The 13,617-nt window shown below is 39.5% G+C and overlaps 1 protein-coding gene across 1 annotated transcript in view; it reads right to left on the bottom strand.

Annotated features, from left to right (window-relative positions):
- Positions 1-13,617, bottom strand: part of LOC130285312 (uromodulin-like) — a 62,722-nt gene that overhangs the window by 9,166 nt on the left and 39,939 nt on the right. Inside the window, exons 11-12 of the mRNA XM_056536668.1 lie at positions 7,130-7,375; positions 3,409-3,571 (exon numbers count right to left, since the gene is read on the bottom strand). Coding sequence (XP_056392643.1) covers positions 3,409-3,571; positions 7,130-7,375 — 409 coding nt within the window. The remainder of the gene's footprint in view (positions 1-3,408; positions 3,572-7,129; positions 7,376-13,617) is intronic.

Below are 13,617 nucleotides of genomic sequence, written 5' to 3' on the forward strand. Positions count from 1 at the left end.
TGGATGTGTAAATGATTTTTTTTTTCACTAAAATGCTGGTTTTTCCCCAAATCTTTCATTTTTACAAGGGGTTATAGGAGAAAATGTCCCCCAACATTTCTAACCCCATCTATTCTGAGTATGGAAATACCCCATATGTGGATGTAAAGTGCACTACAGGCACACCACAATGCTCAGAAGAGGAGTCACATTTGCATTTTGCTTAAATATTTTTTTTAATTTTTTTTTTTGGGGGGGGGGGGGGGGGGGCATGTCGAATTTAGGCCCCTGTGGTGCCAAACCAGCAAAAAAAATAAAATAAAATAAAAATAAAAACACATGGCATACTATTTTGGAAACTAAACTCCTCAAGGAACGTAACAAGGGGCACAGTGAGCCTTAACACCCCACGGGTGTTTGACACCTTTTCATTAAAGTTGGATGTGTAAATGAATTTTTTTTATTTTTTCACTAAAATGCATTTTTTTTCCCAAAATGTTACTATTTTTACAATAGATTATAGGATAAAATGCCCACCAAAATGTGTAACCCCATTTCTTCTTAGTATGGAAATACCCCATATGTGGACATCAAGTGCTCTGCTGGCACACTACAATGTTCAGAAGAGAAGGAGCCACATTTGGCTTTTTGAAAGCAAATTGTGCTGAAAAGGTTTTTGGGAGGCATGTTTCATTTAGGAAGCCCCTATGGTTCCATAACAGCACAAAAAAAAACACCCACATGGCATACTATTTTGGAAACTACGCCGCTTAAGGTACGTAACAAGGGGTACAGTGAGCCTTAACACCCCACAGGTGTTTGACAATTTTTCGTTAAAATGGGATGTGTAAATAAAATGAAAAAAAAAATTCACTAAAATGCAGTTTCTTCCCCAAAATTTACCATTTTTACAAGAGGCTATAGGAAAAAATGCCCCACAAAATTTGTAACCCCATTTTTTCTGAGTATGGAATTACCCCATGGGTTGATGTAAAGTGCTCTGCGAGCGAACTACAATGCTCAGGAGAGAAGGAGCTCCATTGTGCTTTTGGAGAGAGAATTAGTTTGGAATGGAAGTTGGTGGCCATGTGCATATACAAAGCCCCCGTGCTACCAGAACAATGGACCCCCACATGTGACCCTATTTTGGAAACTACACCCCTCACGGAATGTAATATGGGGTGCAGGGAGCATTTACACCCCACTGGCGTTTCACAGACTTTTGGAACAGGCTGTGCACATGAAAAATTCAAGTTTTCTTTTTCATGGACCATTGTTCCAAAAATCTTTCAGACACCTGTGGGGTATAAATGATCACTGTACCCCTTATTACATTCCATAAGGGGTGTTATTTCCAAAATGGAGTCACATGTGGGGGGTTCAACTGTTCTGGCACCATGGGGGTTTGTAAACGCTCATGGCCTTCAATTCCAGCCTAATTCTCTCTTCAAAAGTCCAATGGCACTCCTTCTCTTCAGAGCACTTTACGTCCACACTTGGGGTATTTTTATACTCAGAAGAGATGGGGTTGCAAATCATGGGGGGGCTTTTTTCCTATTACCCCTTATGAAAATGAAAAATTTAAGATAACACCAGCATTTTAGTGAATAAATACATATTTTTCATTTTCATGTCCAACTTTAACGAAAAATTTTCAAACACCTGTGGGGTGTTAAGGCTCACTATACCCCTTGTTATGTTCAGTAAGGGGTGTAGTTTCCAAAATGGGGTCACAGGTGGATGTTTTTTTTTTGTGTTTATGTCAGAACCGCTGTAACGATCAGCCACCCCTGTGCAAATCACATTAAATGTACATGGTGCGCTCTCACTCCTGTGCAGAGCATTTTACGTCCACATATGGGGTATTTCCAACACCAGCATGTTAGTGTAAATTTTTTAATTTTTTTACAATATCATGCTGGAGTAGACCCCAACTTTACCTTTTCATAAGGGGTAAAAGGAGAAAAAGCCCCTTAAAATTTGTTAGGCAATTTCTCCTGAGTACGGAAATACCCCATATGTGGCCCTAAACTGTTGCCTTGAAATATGACAGGGCTCCGAAGTGAGAGAGCCCCATGGGTATTTGAGGCCTAAATTAGGGAGTAACATAGGGGTGGACATAGGGTGGACATAGGGGTATTCTACGCCAGGGATTCCCAAACAGGATGCCAGCTGTTTCAAAACTCCCAGCATGCCTGGTCAGTCAATGGCTGTCCGGCAATACTAGAGGCTCCGTTTTGAAAACAGTGCTGTACCAGACATTTTTCATTTTTATTACTTTTTTCCTTTTTTTACTTTTTATTTTGCGTAATGTAGTGTTTTTAGGGTACATTCACACGGGTGGGGGTTTACAGCGAGTTTCCCGCTGGGAGTTATAGCTGCAGAGGAAAATTTGCTGCATCTCAAACTTGCAACGAGAAACTCACTGTAAACCCCTGCCTGTGTAAATGTACCCTCCAGCGGGGCAAACCTCCAGCTGTTGCAAAACTATAACTCCCAGCATGCCCTTTGGCTGTCCGTGCATGCTGGGGGATGTAGTTATGCAACAGCTGTCTGGGCTTGCTGGGAGTTGTAGTTTTGAAAGTCCTAGAAGCAGCAGTGAAGATCACTTTACAGCGATCTTCACTGCTGCCTCAGATGCCGCCGTTACCTCCATTTGCCTGCTGGTCCTCCCTGCTGCCTGCTCCACTAACCGGTCCTGGTCCCCACATGCTCCCAAGGTACCTGCCGCCGATCCTCCTGCATCAACGGCCACCGCCGCCATCTTCCCCCACTCTACCCGGACTTTTAGGCGTGGGCAGAGCGGGGGATCTGAACTTTCACCCCTGCCCTGCGATTCGCCGGTCAGTCCTGACCGGCCAATCACAGGAATAGAAGGAGGTGGCACCCCTGCCACCTCGCTCCTATCCTTCAGGAGGGTCGAAGCCTTCTCTGATAGCTACGATAATCCCTATTTTCTGGGCTATCGGGTCAAAAGAGACCCGATCAGCACGGAATTGCAACAAATCTCCGATCTGAATTGGGGGTCTCAGGAGCCCCCAGGCAATGTCACGGGATGCCTGCTGAATGGTGTGTGCCGGGGACAGAAATTCCCACGGGTCCTTAAGTCCCAGGGAGCCATGGTGTACCTGTATGCCCTAGGTCCTTAAGGGGTTAAAGTATGGTTAAAGTAGGGTAAAAGTAGGGCATGCAAGGAATTCCCCAGCTACAATGTCTAGATGACAATATCTTAATGCCTTGGATACCAAGAGAGCTGTTCCTGACTCCAGGCCCTGCTGTCAAAAAAAGATACCCTCATCTCCAGCCTATGCATTCATATATTGTATGTTTCAGCTGATATACCCACACCAGAAATGGACCTTTCAGACGTAGTGCCCCAGGATGTAGTAAAATGTCATTTACACCTATAGATCTATAGATCGGACTTACAGGTTTGCACTTTTGCTTCTCGGAGTCGCAGACATTGATCTCACAATGTAAGTACACAAGGTTATGCTCTCCAACAAATCTGAACATCTGCAGAGAAAACCGTCCTTGTGAAGAGACCCCGTTTTCCAGCATCTTGATGCTAGGATCTTCTTTGTTAGGACATCTTAATAAATAAAAAAAAGGAGAAGTAGAGTGGTCCCTTAAGTTACAATATGAATTGGTTCCAGGACCACCATTGTATGTTGAAACCATTGTATGCTGAGACCAGAACTCTGTTGGTTCTAAAGCCCCCAAAATTTAGTCCAAAAACAGGAAAAATTAGGATTAAAGGGAACTAAGCATTAGATTTTACCATATATATAACACTTGGCAACACATTATATATGGTAAAATCTTTATCATCACCATCCCTGGGGGACATTTTTGCCAAAAGGGATGGTAAGGATATGAACTTTGTAAGTTACCCCTGCCGTCCCGTAAGTAGTCCCCTGGGTGGGGAGCTATACTTATCAGGTCCCTTTGCTCTGGCCATAGTGATGCCCCCTCAGCGTGATTGATGGCCCGTGTCATCGCTCTGCTCCCTAAGCAGACAGAGCAGAGCAATCATGCGAGGCGGTGGGGAAGACTTTCTAACTTCATATCCTCATCATCTCTGTGGACAAAAATTTCCCCCGGGAATGGTTAGGATGAAGTTTTTTTATATTAATAAGTAGATAACTAATACAGATGAAACAAGTCCCTACATATAAAGACAAGGATAATCCGCTGGAAGCTTTAAATCACTGTCTATGTAGAGGACAGGAGCTTCTTCAGGGTCCTGTACAGTTCACGCAATGGAGAGATTTATCAAAACCTGTGCAGAGGAAAAGTTAACCGTAGCAATCAATCAGATTGCTTCTTTCATTTTTGATAAGGCCTCTGTAAAATGAAAGAACCAATCTGATTTGGGTTTCTATGTGCAACTAGGCAACTTTCCATCAACCCAATTTTGATAAATCTCCCCCAATGTCCCAAAAAAGTAAAACAAAGCCATTCTTATCTGGAGCAGCTAGCCCTGGTACAGGTAAGGAGTAGTACAGAAGATGTAGTTCCTCCCTGTACTGTAGGGTACCAAACAGCCAGCCAGCCAGTGCAAAGCTGCTTGCGTCACTGTCAATTTAAAAAACTCGTAACAAGTCATAGAGACATATAAACATTTTGATTGATCGGGTCTAGGAGTTGAGACCCTCACTTATTTCTAGAAAGAGTCGGGAGAAGTGTGAAGCACTTCTTTAGCCATCGCATTGTTCTCAGGAGGATCAAAACTTTTGATTCTCTATGACGTGTCACAAGTTTTTAAAAGTGACAGTGGAACTTTATGGCTTCTTTAACATACTTCATCTTGCAGCACTTTTGTATTGTGATTTTGTGTTTTTTTAACAGCATTATTTTGAGTTTTTATGCAACCAGATGCTACTTTAAAGGCTACATGGAAAAGTAAATCACACTACATACAAAGTATTTTCAGTGCCTTTTTGACAATGTTGGTGTTTGTAGCAATTTCTTCCTACAAACACCAAAAATGGCTCTGGATTTGGAGTGTTTTCTAATGTTTTTTTCCCATGTTGACTTGAAGAACACCAAAAAAAATAGATGTTTACAATGTAATAAATACAATTCCATTACTTCATTAGAAGTAACCCTGACTAGAGCGAAAAGGGGTTTTCTGGCCTAAAACTGTTGATGGTCAGTTTATAGGCCATCAAAGGCTGAGAGGCGTGGCTGCAGCACCATGAATAACTATTACTTAGGAGCCAGAAGCCTCAGCGCCATCCACTGTTTGTAGAGGTGGTACAGGTCAACTGTTTAGTTCTATTGAAGAGCTTTGGCCACATCAATCAACGGAATGCCAGGTGTTAGCATTCTGTCAACTATTGATGGACTATCCTGTGTCTGCATATGCACCTGTGTTTGTGTGACCCTACATCTATGTGTGTGAAGGAAACCCAAAAAGGATGTTACCATAAGATGTTCTTCTAAGAAACCTATCACATTGATATATATATATATATATATATATATATATATATATATATATATATATATATACACAGGGCGGGACATTTATATGGATACACCTTAATAAAATGGGAATGGTTGGTGATATTAACTTCCTGTTTATGGCACATTAGTATGTGTGAGGGGTGAAACTTTTCAACATGGGTGGGGACCATGGCGGCCATTTTGAAGTCGGACATTTTGAATCCAACTTTTATTTTTTCAATAGGAAGAGGGTCATGTGACGCATCAAACTTATTGGGAATTGCAAAAGAAAAACAATGATGTGCTTGGTTTTAACGTAACTTTATTATTTCATGAGTTATTTACAAGTTTCTGACCACTTATAAAATGTGTTCAATGTGCTGCCCATTGTGATGGATTGTCAATGCAACCCTCCTGTCCCACTCTTTACACACTGATAGGAACACCGCAGGAGAAATGCTAGCATAGGCTTCCAGTATCGGTAGTTTCAGGTGCTGCACATCTTGTATCTTCATAGCATAGACAATTGCCTTCAGATGACCCCAAAGATAAAAGTCAAAGGGGGTCAAATCGGGAGACCTTGGGGGCCATTCAACTGGCCCATGATGACCAATCCACTTTCCAGGAAACTGTTCATCTAGGAATGCTCGGACCTGACACCCATAATGTGGTGGTGCACCATCTTGCTGGAAAAACTCAGGGAACATGCCAGCTTCAGTGCATAAAGAGGGAAACACATCATCATGTAGCAATTTCGCATATCCAGTGGTCTTGAGGTTTCCATTGATGAAGAATGGCCCACTATCTTTGTACCCCATTTACCACACCATACCATCAGTTTTTGTGTTCCAACAGTTTTGAAGGGATCTATCCAATATGGGTTAGTGTCAGACCAATAGAGTTGGTTTTGTTTGTTAACTTCACCATTCACGTAAAAGTTTGCTTCATCACTGAACAAAATCTTCTGCGTAAACAAAATCTTGTGCGTCCTGTTCCAATTTTTGTTTTGCCCATTCTGCAGCACCTGGAACTACTGATACTGGAAGCCTGTGCTAGAATTTCTCCTGTGGTGTTGCTATCAGTGTGTGAAGAGTGGGAGAAGAGGGTTGCATTGACAATCCAACACAATGGGCAGCACAATGAACACATTTTATAAGTGGTCAGAAACTTGTAAATAACTCATGAAAGAATAAAGTTACATTAAAACCAAGCACATCATTGTTTTTCTTGTGAAATTCCCAATAAGATTGATGTGTCACATGACCCTCTTCCTATTGAAAAAAACAAAAGTTGGATTCAAAATGGCCGACTTCAAAATGGCCGCCATGGTCACCACCCATCTACAAAAATTTCCCCCCTCACATATGCTAATGTGCCACAAACAGAAAGTTATTATCACCAACCATTCCCATTTTATTAAGGTGTATCCATGTAAATGGCCCACCCTGTATATATATATATATATATACATATATATATATATATATATATATATATATACTCACTCAGCTCCTCATTTCTGTAGATTGGATAGTATTTTTAATGTGACAGGCTGCTTTTAATAAAGTCAATATCATGCTTCTTCAACATCACAACCAATTCTAACCGGTGTGTTTATCATGTCACCTACTGTTATTTGCGAACAGAGTTGCTGAGACTACTAGGTCTCATTTCTTGGACTGCTGCAAATATTCCTTACCTCTCCTTGATGATGTAATACTTTATAGGATCATCTATATGTTTTCCCGGAGTAGCATAACAATTCTTCATCACTGTGATGTAATGGGATGACTGAAGTCCCTCTAGAAAGACTTCCACATACAGAGTTGAAGATGTTGACAAGACTACCTCCTTGTCTTCATATTTGGACAGATAACTTTGGTCCTTATACACCGCTATGTGTGCTTTGAACTCCCCCACACCCTCAATGTTGAAAGACATGGAACTGTAATCAGATCATATGGAGTTAATAAAGAAGTATCCACATTGTTGTATCTGCAGAGCTTAAAACATGGAACCAAAGAAATGGAGAAATGCATTAAAAAATAAGTGAAATAGTCCATACGATAAAAATAACCGATAGTTACCCACAAGAGTAACCTAAAGAGTGCCCCTGATACATATCTTTTCTTTTTTTCCATGTGTGCAACCCCACAGAAGAATCCATGTTTAATTTATGTACCTATTTTCCTATACTACCTACTCTTCATGTTTCCTATGTAAAGATAAAAGCAGACAAAGAGGGCACTACATGTTGCCGTTACCCAGGGAGATATGGGATTACAACAAGTACAGAGGCTACTTACCTCAAGGTGTTGCACTATGGGCACAATACCTGATTTAGCAAATATATATATATATATATATATACACACACACATGTATATATATATATATATATATATATATATATATATATATGCAGAACAATAAAGAAGGAAAACGCTGCAACTCACCACCTTGTTGCTTGTCTTTATTACCATGTGAACATCTTTACAACCGGTATGCAGGCATCGGGGCTGTGCTGAGGGGAGAGAGGGACGTGTGGACGGTGCAGGGAGGTCCCAAGATGACCAGCTAGTTTTGCATCAAATGATGCTTCTTCCGGTCTTGGACAGGTACAGGTGTGGGGTGATTAAATAGCCAAGTCCCATTGCTGGGCAGGGTAAATTCACTTTTAACAAAAACGGACAATGTGAATACAACACATACAAAAACTGTTTCCCATATATAAAGTGTACACCTTTTAAAACAAAATAACAGCAAACTTTAATGCAGGTAAGGGGAAAGATCATTCCTATCATTAAGACCTACAGGGCTTAACGCGTTGAGGTAACTTATCCATCTAATTTCCTTTTTTAGGAGGATCTTATGCTGATCTATCCCCTGTCCTGCAACAGTTACTCTCTTGATACCTGCAAATTTGAGATGTGAAACATTATTACCATGGACATCTTTCATGTGGGCTATAAATTTCTGTGACCCTTTGCCTGTGTTCAGACTATGTAGGTGTTCCTTAATCCTTTTATTTACATTTCTTTTAGTCTTTCCTAAAAGTACACACGAGTGCGTAGACTATGTGTGTACTGCGGCATGTTATGAATTGTTTAACTTGGATGGTTTTGCCGCCTAGTGTGAACTCTGCTTTTTGCAAGTTATACTGACATATATTACAACTTTTGCATGCATGATTGCCTCTGGGGGCTACGTTATTTAGCCATGTATTTTTTTGGTTTTTAGCCCTGTTTTTTCTCCTATTGATATAACCTCCTATTGTTATATTTCTTTTATAGGTTATTATGGGGCAATTTTTGGCTACTGTGGCTATATCCGGGTCAGATTGTAAAATATACCAATGATTTCTGATGATTTTATTAATGGTGTTATTTAGTGGGGAATTATGGAAGCTGAATACAAACCGTTTTTCGGTTCTCTACCTCTTAGATTTGTGGATCTGTATCTCTTCCATAGTTTTTTTCTGTACTTTCTCAAAAGCTTTTTCGATCATGCTATTGGGGTAAGCTCGCTCTCTTAGCCTCACTTTCAGTTCCTCCGCCTGATTTAGGTACAAAGTGTTGTCAGTATTAACCCTCTTCAGGCGGAGGAACTGGCTGTAGGGAATACTTTGTTGTACATGTTTCTGATGTGAGCTTTGATAGTGGAGTAAGGAGTTCTGGGTGATCTCTTTTCTATAGCCTGTGGACTTTATTTTTTGTTCCTCCACCCACAAATGGATGTCCAGGAAATCAAGTTCTTGTCCCCCAAACTGGTGGGTGAAAAACATATTTTGACCATTAGTATTATTCAAATACTGTACAAATTGTGTGAACAATTCTGCCGTCCCGTCCCAGATGACGAACACGTCATCGACATATCGCAGGTACAGTTTTATGTTTCTTATGTAGGGATTACTAGAAGAATAAATGTACCTGCTCTCCAACATTGCAAAGAATATATTCGCATATGTGCAAGATACCGAGGTACCCACCGCAATGGGTACCCCGTTATCTTGCACATATGCGAATATATTCTTGGCGATGTTGGAGAGCAGGTACATTTATTCTTCTAGTAATCCTTACATAAGAAACATAAAACTGTACCTGCGATACGTCGATGACGTGTTCGTCATCTGGGACGGGACGGCAGAATTGTTCACACAATTTGTACAGTATTTGAATAATACTAATGATCAAAATATGTTTTTCACCCACCAGTTTGGGGACAGGAACTTGATTTCCTGGACATCCATTTGTGGGTGGAGGAACTAAAAATAAAGTCCACAGGCTATAGAAAAGAGATCACCCAGAACTCCTTACTCCACTATCAAAGCTCACATCCAAAACATGTACAACACAGTATTCCCTATAGCCAGTTCCTCCGCCTGAAGAGGGTTAATACTGACAACACTTTGTACCTAAATCAGGTGGAGGAACTGAAAGTGAGGCTAAGAGAGCGAGCTTACCCCAATAGCGTGATCGAAAAAGCTTTTGAGAAAGTACAGAAAAAAACTAAGGAAGAGATACAGATCCCCAAATCTAGTAAGAGGCAGAGAACCGAAAAACGGTTTGTATTCACCTTCCATAATTCCCCACTAAATAACACCATTAATAAAATCATCAGAAATCATTGGTATATTTTACAATCTGACCCGGATATAGCCACAGTAGCCAAAAATTGCCCCATAATAACCTATAAAAGAAATATAACAATAGGAGGTTATATCAATAGGAGAAAAAACAGGGCTAAAAAACAAAAAAATACATGGCTAAATAACGTAGCCCCCAGAGGCAATCATGCATGCAAAAGTTGTAATATATGTCAGAATAACTTGCAAAAAGCAGAGTTCACACTAGGCGGCAAAACCATCCAAGTTAAACAATTCATAACAATCCGCAGTACACACGTAGTCTACGCGCTCGTGTGTACTTGCGGCATGTTCTATATAGGAAAGACTAAAAGAAATTTAAATAAAAGGATTAAGGAACACCTACATAGTCTGAACACAGGCAAAGGGTCACAGAAGTTTATAGCCCACATGAAAGATGTCCATGGTAATAATGTTTCACATCTCAAATTTGCAGGTATCAAGAGAGTAACTGTTGCAGGACAGGGGATAGATCGGGATAAGATCCTCCTAAAAAAGGAAATTAGATGGATAAGTTACCTCAACGCGTTAAGCACTGTAGGTCTTAATGATAGGAATGATCTTTCCCCTTACCTGCATTAAAGTCTGCTGTTAGTTTGTTTTAAAAGGTGTACACTTTATATATGGGGAACGGTTTTTGTATGTGTTGTATTCACATTGTCCGTTTTTGTTAAAAGTGAATTTACCCTGCCCAGCAATGGGACTTGGCTATTTAATCACCCCACACCTGTACCTGTTCAAGACCGGAAGAAGCATCATTTGATGCAAAACTAGCTGGTCGTCTTGGGACCTCCCTGCACCGTCCACACGTCCCTCTCTCCCCTCAGCACAGCCCCGATGTCTGCATACCGGTTGTAAAGATGTTCGCACGGTAATAAAGAAAAGCAACAAGGTGGTGAATCGCAGCGTTTTCCTTCTTTATTGTTCTGCATTTGACATGAGTCTTTACGCTTGCACCACACCTGGACACCAAGGGACTGTATCTTTCCCTGCTATATAGCTGCATGCCCACCTAGGGAAATGCAGTGCCTAGCTCCCTCTCTGACATTGTTCACAAATATATATATATATATATATATATATATATATATATATGTACATGCATACAAATAAATATATATTAAATATATACACACATATATATATATATATATATATATACGTACATTTGGGTCACGTAGCAGTTTGTAATCAGTTAGTAACTCCAGTATGTGTGATATATAGACCACCCGGCGAAGTTAAAGAATTAGATGATCTACTAGTTGAGGAACTATCTAAATTGACAATGGAAGGGTGAAGTTATCATTATCAGAGACTTCAATCTTCCAGATATAAACTAGAAAATCTAAATAGCTAGATGAGCCAGGAGTACAGATATTCTAAATTACCTACTGGGATTGTCTCTACAACAAGTAGTTGAGGAGGCCATTTTAGATTTAGTATTCACAAATGGGGATTTGGTATCTGACATAACTGTAGGCAAAAGCTTGGGATCTAGTGATCACCAGTCAGTGTGGTTTAATATAAGAACAGTTACGAGGCACACCACACAAAAACAAAAGTTTTAGATTAAAAAAAAAATAAATCAAAAATGAGATTAGTCATAAATGAGGCCCTGTCACACTGTAAAGGATTACATGCAGTCCAGGAGAAATGGGACTTCTTAAAAGATGCATTATTAAAGGCAACAGAAAATTGCATTAGAATTGTCAGTAAAAGCAAAAAAAAAGGAAGAGACCACTGTGGTACTCCACAGAAGTGGCCAATGTCATAAAAAACAAAAAGCTAGCATTTAGTAATTATATAAAATAAAACTAAAACAGAGCAATGAAGAAAGGGAAGTCTATAAGATTGGCCAGAAAGAGGCCAAGCAAGTTATAAGAACTTCTAAGGCACAGGCAGAAGAAAAAGTAGCTCAGTCTGTGAAAAAAGGGGATAAGACATTCTTCAGATATATATAAATGAAAAAATGAAATTAAAACAAGGAAAAACTAAATTAAAAAAACAAAGGAAGGAAGGTATGTAGAAGAGAATAAAGGGCTAGCGGACTGCCTAATGAATACTTCTGTTCAGTTTTTACAGAAGAAAACAAAGGAAAAGCACCTCAATTAGGGAGGAAGACTGATGAATCATTTGATGCATGTGTCTTTACAGAGGAGGGGTTATATGTTTACTGTCTAAAGAAAAGACAAATAAATCATATAGGCCTGATGGGATACACCCAAAATTATTAAAAGAGCTTAGCGGTGAACTAGCAAAACCATTAACAGATTTAAATAAACAATCACTGGTAACAGGAGTCATCCTGGAAGTTTGGAAATTAGAAAATCTCTTGCCCATTCACAAGAAAGGTAGTAGGGAGGAATCAAGCAACTATAGGCCAGTAAGTCTGACATCAATAGTGGGGAGATTAATAGAAAAATACTATAGGATACTATTGTTGAACATTTAAAATCCTATGGATTTTAAGATGAAAAACAACACGGGTTTATTTCATGGAGATCATGTCAAACAAATCGTATAGATATTTTTTGATTCGGTGACTAAAATAATAAATGGCGAGGACTGGTAGACATCACTTATCTAGATTTTAGTAAGGCCTTTGACACTGTCCCACATAAAAGACTTATCAATAAACTGCAGTCATTGAGCTTGGACTCCCACATTGTTGAATGGATTAGGCAGTGGCTGAGTGGTGGTAGTCAATGGAGAATATTCAGAGCAACATCTTTTAACAGTGGTGTACCTCAAAGATCTGTACTGGGACCAATTTTGTTTAATATCTTCATTAGTGATATTACAGGAGGTCTCAATGATAAGGTATTGGTCTTTTTGCTGATGACACAAAGAAATGTAACAGGGTTGATGTTCCTGGAGGGATATGCCAAATGGAAAAGGATTTAGGCAAACTAAATGAATGGTCAGAACTCTGGCAACTGAAATTTAATGTGGATAAGTGAAAGATAATGCACCTGCGGCGTGAAAACCTTCGGGCAGAATATAGAATATTTGACACAGTCCTGACCTCAGTATCTGAGGAAAGGGATTTAGGGGTTGTTACTAGACATGTGCAATTCGGTTCTGCACGAACGTCTAATTTACCGAATTTTACCGTTTTCAGGCATTCGGACCGATCCGAATGCACGAAAACATATTTTAAACATTCCCGAATAGCCACGGCAATACGAATAGCACAATAACGAATGCATTCGTTATTTACCGAATGCATGCGGTAAATAACAAATGCATTCATTATCAGTAAACGAATGTAAAGAATTTATTCTAATAACAAAAATAATAAAAAGGATACAGATACGGTTTGATTTTTCGGATACATTCGGTATTCGGGTACATTCGGTAAATCTTTTTATTCTTTTTTGGACTTTAGCGATCCTAAAAAATTATGGAGATACCTTTTTTATTAAAGTTTCGTAGGGTACCATAAAAAAATAATAATACAAAAGATACAGTAGTGATGGAAAAAAATGTATCTAACGAAATGTATCTTTTTTATTATGAAATGTTTATTAATTTTTAAACTG

This window comes from Hyla sarda, chromosome 8 (genome assembly GCF_029499605.1).
Source record: "Hyla sarda isolate aHylSar1 chromosome 8, aHylSar1.hap1, whole genome shotgun sequence".
Classification (NCBI taxonomy): domain Eukaryota; kingdom Metazoa; phylum Chordata; class Amphibia; order Anura; family Hylidae; genus Hyla; species Hyla sarda.